We start from the raw sequence: 9,712 nt of genomic DNA on the forward strand, positions 1-9,712 counted from the left end.
TTGTTGCAAAGAAAATCTTTTAATTGTTCTGCTCCTGCCCCCTCCCCAGGGCAGTCCTGGCACCAGGGCTCAAACTGGCTGCCCGCACTTTCCCCCAGATGCAAAGGACCGCTGTGACCTTTTCCAGATCCCAGCCCATCTGCTTCTCTGATGGCAGTGCCACGAGATCTAGGGCTTCCTAGTGCCATCGGGCAAGGCAGGCAAGAGACGCCAGGGACAGGTGGGCGTGAGCTAGGCGGGGAGGCTGTGGCACGTGCAGGCGGTGGTGCAGCTTCAGGTGAACGTGCTGGGTGAAGCGCCGGGGACAGACACTGCACCGGAAGGGCCGGGCCCCAGAGTGCAGGCGCAGGTGGGTCTTGAGGTTGCTAGAGTTGCTGAAGCGTTTGTGGCACATCTGCCAAGAATGGGCACAGGTGTCAGCTCTGCCCATGTGGCTGGCTCCAGATCTCTGCTCCCACTCCCTACCTTGGACACCCCTCCCCACACCACCACCACCACCACCTCCCTGTGCCTGCCCAGACCCATGATTTCTCCTGGGACGCACAGTGTCTGGCACATTGGAGCCAGGCAGACCTGGGTTAGTATCATGATTCTTACTCCCTGTGTGACTTCGCATAGGTGACATCTCCTGTCTGAACCTTGTTCTCCTTATTGGTAACTACTAATTTGTGACTATTAATACCTAACCTCATAGGTATGATGGACCGAATGAGATCATCACACAGGACCCTTAAGCATGGGCCTACAGCCTTCGTGAGCGTCATTAACATTTACTGGGAGCTGCCACATGCCAGGAATTGGTCTCACAGAGTCTTCCCAAGCATGACTGAGTCCTCGTGTAACTCCTCTAATACAGTGAGAAAGCAGCGGCTCAGAGGAGGAGAGCCACTAGCCAAAGGTCACACAACCTGGAGGGAGAGCTGGGATCTGTACCCAAGTAGCCCAGACTTAGAACTACGATGCTTCTTTCATGCCTGGGGAAAGAATTTCTGCTGTTCTGACCTCCCAAGGGATGTATCAGGACTCAGAGGGAGCAGGAGCTAACACCCAGCTGCTGTTATCTCTAGTGTTTGTATACTTCGCAAGCACCAGGCCTTCTTCTTCTTCAGCAACCCTGGGAAGTAGGTTACCGGTATCCACTCCCTGGGACCTCCCAGCTTTATTATCCTCCTCCCTTAGACGCACATCTCTAGTCCTCGCTCCAGGCCTAGGGAGGAACCTCCAGGTTCACTTTCTGGCCCTTCCAGGCTAACAAGGGTCATTGTCACTTCCCTCCACCTCCCTCACTGCCTGCACCCTTGCCTCCAGTCCTGTCTCCACTTGCTCAGGAGCCCTGGGGAGAGCAGGCTACAGGGCCACCCGTCCAAGAGCCTGGAACTACTCACCAGCCTGCAGGAGTACAGGGAGGGGGAAGGAGGGTCTCACCAGGCATTCATGGGGCCGCTCCCCTGTATGCACCAAGTGGTGCTTCTGCAGGTGGGCCAGCTGGGTGAAGCTCTTCTGGCACAGGCCACATTGGAAAGGGCGCTCCCCACTGTGCACACGCAGATGGACCTGAGCCAGGTGTGGGAGAAAGGCTGCCAACTGCCCAGAAGCCTCCAGCAGGTCCTGTCTAAATCTCTCTCCACATCCCCACAGGACCCCTATTTTGCATCAAGTTTTCTGAGTGCCCTTGCTACCCTATCACTGCCTTCATGGCCTCTCTTCCATTTTTTCAGGATGCTCTTACTCTTTCTGGTGCCCTGTGGGCTGGGAGGGGACAGTGATCAGAAAGCTAGGTGAGGGATAGCCCATGTAGATCTTTCCCGAGCAGTGCTGCTCTAAGTGTGGTCCACAGGGGTGCCTGGGTGGCTCAGTCAGTTAAACAACCAACTCTTGGCTTCAGCTCAGGTGGTGGTCTCAGGGTTAAGCCCTTCATTGGACTCCATGCTTAGTGCAGAGAGCCTGGACTCTCTCTCTCACCCTTCCCCCTGCTCTCCCTCACTCTCTCAAAAATATTTTTAAAGATTTTATTTACTCATTTGACAGATCACAAGTAGGCAGAGAGGCAGGCGGAGAAAGAGGAAAGGAAGCAGGCTCCCTGCTGACCCAAGCGCCCTATGTGGGGCTCAATCCCAGGACCCTGAGATCATGACCTGAGCTGAAGGCAGAGGCTTTAAGCCACTGAGCCACCCAGGCACCCCTCAAATAATCTTTTAAAAAACATTTATTTAGGGGCACCTGGGTGACTCAGTCATTGAACATCTGCCTTCAGCTTAGGTCGCGATCCCAGGGTCCTGGGATCGAGCTTCATATCGGGCTCCCTGCTCAGTGGGGTGTCTGCTTCTCCCTCTCCCACTCCCCCTGCTTGTGTTCCCTTTCTCACTGTTGTCTCTGTCAAATAAATAAAATCTTTTAAATTAATTAATTAATTAATTAATTAAAAACATGTATTTATTTTTTTGAGCACGAGCAGAGGGAAGAAGCAGAGGGAGATGGAGAAGCAGACTCCCCGCTGAGCAGGGAACCCCACCCCCCAAGCTGGGTTTGATCCCAGACCCCAGGATCATGACCTGAGCCCAAGCCAGATGCTTAACCAACTGAGCTACCCAGGTGCCTCCTAATGCAAATAATCGTAGGGAAAAAAGTGTGATCCACAGACCAGCAGCATCAGCATCACCTGGGAGTGTGTGGAAAATGCACATTCTCAGGCCTTGCCCCCGACCAGTTGAATCCAAAATCTCTAGGGCTGGGACCTAGGAATCTGCATGTTTCCTAGCTCTCCAGGTTTGAATCTCATTAAAGCTTAAGAACTTACACCCTGGAGGACCGCAAAGGGCCGTTCTTCAACTTCAGTGTGACCAGCACATGCAAAGAGCCCTGACACACAGACAAGGGCCCTGGTGCCCCTGCCCCGGGCGATGTGGATGACCATGCCCACAGTGACACGCTGCTTTGTAGGGTGCAAAAGGCTGGTTGTCAGGTCATCAGGTCCATGCTCTAGACTCACTAAAATCTACCCACTCCCCCACTGGACCTTCAAACAAATAAGCAGGAGGAGGCTTAACAGGAGATCCAAAAAGGTAGTTGTTCAGGAAAGAGGTTTGCAGTAGACCTTGAGAGGCTAATATCAAGGCCTAACCTCACCCTGAAGTCCAAGTGACCTCAGACAAACCTTTCCTTCAGTTTTCCCCTTTTTTGACTGAAATGAGATGTGCTCAAAGACAGTGTCTTAGGGTGGAGAGGACATTCGTGGCCATCTTGTCGTGCATCCCCTTTCTGCAAACATGACAGTGAGGGACCCAGGGAACCATTCTAGCTCACAGCCTAGGGGCTGCCCAGAAGTTGCTCCAGCTTTCAGGTCCTTGATTCTGGAAGCAGGATAGGAGGGGGCCATGGAAAGATGCTGAGGGGAGCAACAGAGCCCGGGAGGTGGATACCTTGAGGTTGGAGAGCTGCCCGAAGTTCTTGCTGCACACGTTGCACTCGTACAGGATTTTGCCATTCTCTTTCTTCAGTGGGTAAGGCAGAGCTGTGGTGCCTGGCCGGGAGCCTGTGGGCGCCCGCCTTGCTGAAGCCGCCCTGCCCACGAGCTTTGGCCCAGGGGAGAGAGTCCTGGCAGTTCCAGGACCTCGATCCCAGGCCGGGGAAGGTTGGCTTTGGCCAGAGGCTTGGGAGGCCCCTGGGTAAGGATACAGGGTCTCCCTCTGGGCAGCGGGGTGCCCAGCCTCTTTGGCACTCATCGGCAAGCTGGTGGCATAGGAGGGGTCTGGGGGCAGCATGAAGAGGGGGGGACATTGGACAGAAGGTGGGGCCCCATAGGTGAACAGGTGAGGTGGAGGCAGAAGTGGATACCCAGGATAGAAGGGGTAGAGGCAGAATGGGGGTTCTTCGGAGATGGGAGTAGGCAGTGGGCAGGAGCAGATGGCCAAGGGCCTGGGGCTCTTCCTGTTCTGCCAGGGGATTGGGGAAGAGCCGCTGTAAGGCGAGAGGGATGGGCAGAGGGCCCCCTCGCCAGCTCTTTCCTGCTGGCCTCCCCTCTTGTCCCTGCTCGCAGGGTACTTGGCCGTGAGTTTCTCATCATCAGTGGAGCCGGCCTGCAGCCCTGGTGGCTGGTGCTCTGAGCAGGAAAAGAAAGACGGTCAAGGCCCAGCAGCCTGATGGAAAGTTCTGCTCCGTATCTATCCGGCCCCCTAGCTAGCTGGGGGCGGGGGAGCTCTCTGGCCTGCCAGCCTGCTGGAGGACTCGGACAGAAGTTCCCCTTCTCGGAGCCTCCCTGGTCTGCACTTGCCGACAAAAGCTAGTGTTTATGCAGCGCTCAAGCGTTTTAGGGAGAGAAAATGATTTGAGAAGCTTATTAGACATCCAGGTGGAAAAGTCAAGTAGGCAGTTGGATGAATCGGTTTGGAGTTTGGTTGGTTCGTTGGCTGGTTTAGAGTTGAAAAGAGAGGTCCAAGCTGAAGACATACGTCTGGGGCCCTGCCTGATGAGACCACCAAAGGGTCAGCTAGATCTGCTGTGTCCAAAATGGGTAGTCGCTTGACACATGTGACCCCATTTCAATTAATTAAAATAAGTACAACCAAAAACTCAGCTCCTGGCTCATATTAGCCACATTTAAAAGGCTCGGGAGGTATGGTAGCAAAGAGCACAAGAAGAGACGAGTGTCCCTGATTGCAGGAAGTTCTATCAGACCGTGCTACTCTCCAGGAAGTGGACAAGACAGGAGAGGAGGGAAAGAAGGGGAGAGAGGAGACCAGAGCAGGGGAGGGGAGGGAAGAAGGCTCTGGGCTGAGTTCCGGAGCATGGCATTATTGAGGAGGTTAAGTAGAGAGGAGCTAGCAAGGGCGATGGAGATGCAACAGCCAGGGAGAAGGGAGATAATAAGCGAGGAGGGACCTCAAATGAAATACTAAAAAGAAAAAAATGCCACAAAGTAGACTGTCTGCTTGGGTCCTTGTTTATTCACTCAGCCAACCTCGCTGAACTCTTGTGCTCGGTGCTGGGGAAATGCGGGACGTGGCCGCATGGTTCCCACCCTCCCGAGTTCACAAGTGTGCAATGAAAAGGTGCATTACAGTGCAACAAATCTAGAACAGCTCCTGCACTCCCGCAAGAAGCAACTGGCCTCAGTGATGTGGCCAAAGTCACAGAGCCAGAAGGGGCAGAACCAGGACTCCACCTCCGCTCGCTGGCTCCCAATCCGCGCTCCTGTCCTATAATAAGGACCCTTCTCGCTCACACATTCTAGGCCAACAAAGCATCATCGTCAATGCCTGGGACTTTGGCTACATGTACTCCAGATTTCCCTGCCTGAGAAAGCCCCTGTCCACCGCCTGTGGCTCAGGTGTCACCCTGAAACCACCCCCCACCAAGGCTAGGACTCCAGGCCAAAATGTGGAAGTAAAGCGTGCCTGAGGCTCTGTCCTCATTGGGGACACTGGGTCCCCTCCCTTTCCTGTCCTGGAACCTAGGAGTCCTCCCCCGCCTCCCACCTCCAGCCAGGTGCGGCCCTCTGCCCTGGGCTTACTTGTACTCAAGACATCACTTCTGAGACTCTGCGGAGCTGTGCTCAGTGGTGTCAGCTCCAGGGTCCACAGGTACAGGTCCAGGCCCTGGGGGGCTGGTGCCGGTGGCAAGGGGTGCAACCAGCTGGCCCAGGATGAGCCACGGGAGTCCACTGTGTCAGAGAGTGGCCTGCAAGCTGAGAAGACCTGGAGAGCAGGAGGCAAGGGGCTTCGGGGTGTGGGGCTGGGGTACCTGTGTCCCCGGAGTGGTTCCAGCTCTAGTTTGATGTCCAAAAGGAGAAGAAAAGCTAAGAGCTGCCCTCCACCACGTCTGTCACTCAAATGGCTTCCCCAACCTTCAACTGAAAATTTCTTTCCTCAGGGACTTTGATGCCCATGCCAGGATTGCCCTCCCCTCCCCTCCAGAACCTCTCACTAGCCATGTGCTCTCTCCCACCCTCCCTTCCTGACCACCCTGGCCCCACTGGGTCTCAGACCATCAACTCTGCTTTGAACGGAGCCAAGATGAACTTGGAGAAAATTATCATCAAAGACTGAAAGCCCCCAAGGTGGCCCTGTGCTAAGGCCCAGACCACATGCTAAGCCAAGCATCCCACAGGCCCCATCCCTTCTGACACCCCACAGGAGGAGTCCAGCCCCTGGGGCCTGGGAGAGGACCTCTGGCACCTCAAGGGCCCTTTGCCACAATGTGCTGGGTGGGGTAGGGATGCCCAGGACCAGGGAACAATGGGAATCTGGTTCCTTCAGATTTTTCCCCACTTCATCCTGACATCCTTTCCCTTCCATAATCAGGCTGACCTCAAAGAGGGGGCTGGGATCCCTCCTTACCTGGTCACTTTGGCAGAGCTGGAAGTCCAGGCTGGAGGACAGGGAGCCCCCTGTCTGCCCTAGAGGCTGAGCCTTCTGGCAGCAGTGCAAGTCTGGAGCAGATTCCCCCTTCATGCCCTCACTACTTGGGAAGACAGGTCAGTCCCAGTGAGCAGGAAAAGACCTTCAAAGAGGAGCCTGGCTTCTAGAGCTGACCCTTCCACCAAGCCATCATGTGACTTGAGCCAGTTGCTGCCCCTCCTGGCCTCTGCTTCCCTATCTGCAAAACACAAGGGGTGGACAGGTTGTGAGGGCTTGTACTGACATGTAGAGGCCAGTGACAGCTCTCTTGGTAGGTGCTGGAAGAGGACTGAAAGGAGACACTCAGAGGTGAGGAGCAGAGCAGGCCTTATCCTCATCCCTAGGGAAGAGGAGGATAGAGAGGAAGATCCTCATGGAGGTTACTTCTAAACGAACTCAGAAACCTGAAGGAACATTCCAGATTTTCTGGAGAATACCAGGAATTGAGAAGCCACTCCCTTCCATGCTGGGAAAGGCTTCTACCTCCGTGACTCTGCTAACCACAGCCTCCCCACCAGTGGGTGCCCCTGCACCCTTGATCATCCACACGACTTTTCTGGGCAGCTGAGGGACCCTTAGGGCCCTGCCACCCAGACTGCCCAGGCTCAGGTCCCTCAGCAGGAAGCATCCGAGGGAGTAGGCCAAGAACCTTCTGGGTCCCCTGACTGGCCTGACAGGATGATGTGCCGATTCCTCTGCTGCCGACTCGGCCAGCGGCCCCCTTCTCCACCTTCTCTCACTGCAGGCCACACAGCACAGGGACCACCTCAGCTCAACAAGTGATCCCAGGTTCCTTCCCATTCTCAGGAGTCGCACCTCTTTTCTCCAGCGCACCCGGGACCCTAGCACATAGCCTCCGGTCTCTCAGCCTTCCAAAACCCAGACTCCTTTTTCTCTTCCTGGACTCCTCCCAGCCCTGCCCAGCAGAGGCTTGTCACCTGCCTGCACGAGGCTCGTCACCTAGTTCTGCACAGGTTCCCTCTGGGGGATGCAAGGAAGTGGGCAGGCGGGCAGCCTCTGCAGCTGGGGCCCAAGGGAGTATGAGAGATGACAGGAAGGTGTTACACTTGAAGTCGCCACAAATAGGAAGAAGGGGGTAGGCAGGCAGGCCGGGGAGGGGGGGCCCTGCAGGACCTGGTAAGAGGGAACCACCCACCAGCCCTGGCCTACCTGTGGCAACTCCACAGGACAAGGTGCTGATTTTGGACCACCTGAGCTGGGGCTACTGGAAGGTCAGCGTGGGGGGTTGGGAGTTAGGGGCATTGCTATGTCTGGTTCTTAGAGAACCCATGTGACTGAGTCCAAGAGGGACAGAGCAGGGCTGAAAGGCTGGAGCTGGGGTCCCTCTATAGGTGGGGGCCCAGCCGAGATAGAGGCAGGTAGTGGTGATGATGGCAAAGACAGTGATGGTGAGGCAGGGACAGGAATGGGCACAGACACAGATAGAGCATGTAACCCAGAAGGACATGGGGTAGAGAGTAGGAATCTGGTGCCACAGAGCAGAAACCCACGAGGCAGCAGATACACCTTCCTCTTTCTTGTCCCAACTCTGGTCTGCCTATCCCAAGAGCCTTTCTCTAATCCAGATACAGCACTGAGGTCCCAACAGGGACAAGAGGTAATTCAAGGACATTGCAAAATGCTTGTAGGGCATGACAAGATAGCGAAAGGGAAGCTCCATTAACCAGGAAGTAGCTTTTTAGGCCAAGCAAGTTCATTATTTCTGTGAGCGAGAAAAGGTGCATCATTTCTAGAGACTCAAATTCTGCCCAGTGGGTGTGTCTGTGTCACACAATGTCTGGCATTGTGTGACACACAGCCCCAACCAGTCATCAGACTCCACCCAGCCATTCCATCTAGGTGGCCTGAAGCACATGGGGACATCTTGGACTGTCTGCCATAGGCCAGGGCATGTTATCGGTGTTTCCCTGCCCGCCCAGCCCCTGGCTGCTGACCACCTCCACTGTGGCCTCCATCACTTCCTATCATAATTATCTTCCCACATAACTGACTCCTGCATGTCTAGGAGTGTCTCAAGGACAGGGACCACTGTCTATGCATTTTTGTTTCCTGTGCAGACATCTGTTGGGTTTTTTGTATGCCCAGCTTGGGGAGCTTTTCCCTGACATGAGTCTGAGGGGAGGCAGAAGGCGACTCCCACTATAAAAGCCAAAATAAGAAATAAAAATCTTTTAAAAAAGTAAAAGCCACAGTGGCCACACACTTAATTCCGACCTCTCACTCCCAGCACATGATACAGACACATGACATGGACTGGGCTGATTGGATGCCCCTGTCCAGATGGGATCAGAAGTCAGTGGCCCTGAAGTGACAGCTTCGTGGAGAGTCCACTCTGCACATGATGCCACATGGGCTTCTGGGGCGGCGGCAGAGAGAAAGGGGTTCAGAGAAGGTGGCAGAATCTTCTCGAGGCTGATTCTGAGGTGTGTGGTCCTGGGACTCCCAGCCTCCCCTGACCCAGCCTGTTCTTCAAGACTGCCTCTGCAGCCTTTCCAGATATTGTGAGTTTCCCCCAACAACTTTTAAATGAATTGCTTTTTCTAAATCCTCCCAAAAGGGTTTCTATAGCTTAAACTGAGAATCCTGCATAATATATGCACAGAAGATGAAGCCACAGGTTTCAGTCTGGAAGAGTCGAGGATCAGTCAGTGGTGACTTAGCTGTACAGACAGCTTCCTACCTTTCCCCAATCAGCAGGAAGAGCTCCTCCTGCAGCACCCCCTGAAGTTTTGATCCACCCAAACTCCATGCACCAAAAGCCAGGGCCTTCCCAGCCTCCAAGGCCACAGGCCTGCCTCCCTTACCTCTTTGCTGGAATCACAGGGGAGCACCCACAGAAGCCCTCAGTCCCATCTCCCGAGGAGGAGTCACACACACGATTGGCTCCCATCTTCCACCTGCCAACTCCATCTCCTGCTGGCATCACACTCTGCTCCCAACTCTCAAAAAAGTCTGGATAACCTCTTGATTAGAAACAAAAAGGGAATCGACCTTGGAGATTTCTGGATCTCCAACCCCTGAAAGGCCTGACTAGGATGTCCTGGGAGGTGGGCTGAGGACACCGTCCCTCAAGTTCCCGCCCCAAACAGCCTCTACCTGTCAACCCCTTCCTTGCCCCCATCTCTTGGGACCTGCTAGGTCTTCTGTCCTGTCAGCCTCTGGGTCCACTATGATGTCATTAGCCAAACTGTGATGTCACCATGTCTGACATCCCTGGGGCGGGTGACACAGGCAGGGGACCACAGCCACTTAGCCAGGGAACCTGCACAGATGCCTGGACTCGGGTTGAGCCAAGT

At 54.8% G+C, this 9,712-nt stretch overlaps 1 protein-coding gene across 8 annotated transcripts; it reads right to left on the minus strand.

Moving 5' to 3' along the window:
• Window positions 1-9,401, minus strand: ZNF683 (zinc finger protein 683). 8 transcript variants are annotated; one of them, XM_082684824.1, is made up of 6 exons: window positions 9,221-9,401; window positions 6,336-6,594; window positions 5,510-5,693; window positions 3,420-4,099; window positions 1,426-1,554; window positions 1-394 (listed from the first exon to the last, which is right to left on the minus strand). In XM_082684824.1, exons 2-6 carry the CDS (start codon window positions 6,447-6,449, stop codon window positions 179-181), a joined length of 1,323 nt encoding a protein of 440 aa, XP_082540950.1. In that variant the 5' UTR covers window positions 6,450-6,594; window positions 9,221-9,401; the 3' UTR covers window positions 1-178. The 8 variants fall into 8 exon arrangements, with proteins under 8 accessions (XP_082540950.1, XP_082540954.1, XP_082540955.1 ...); XM_082684828.1 differs by lacking the exon at window positions 9,221-9,401 and adding an exon at window positions 7,334-7,445 and having other exon boundaries at window positions 6,336-6,456; XM_082684829.1 differs by lacking the exon at window positions 9,221-9,401 and adding an exon at window positions 7,338-7,442 and having other exon boundaries at window positions 6,336-6,456.
• Window positions 9,402-9,712: the final 311 nt, after the last annotated feature.

This window comes from Mustela nivalis (assembly GCF_964662115.1).
Source record: "Mustela nivalis genome assembly, chromosome: 10".
In the NCBI taxonomy this organism is placed as follows: Eukaryota; Metazoa; Chordata; class Mammalia; order Carnivora; family Mustelidae; genus Mustela; species Mustela nivalis.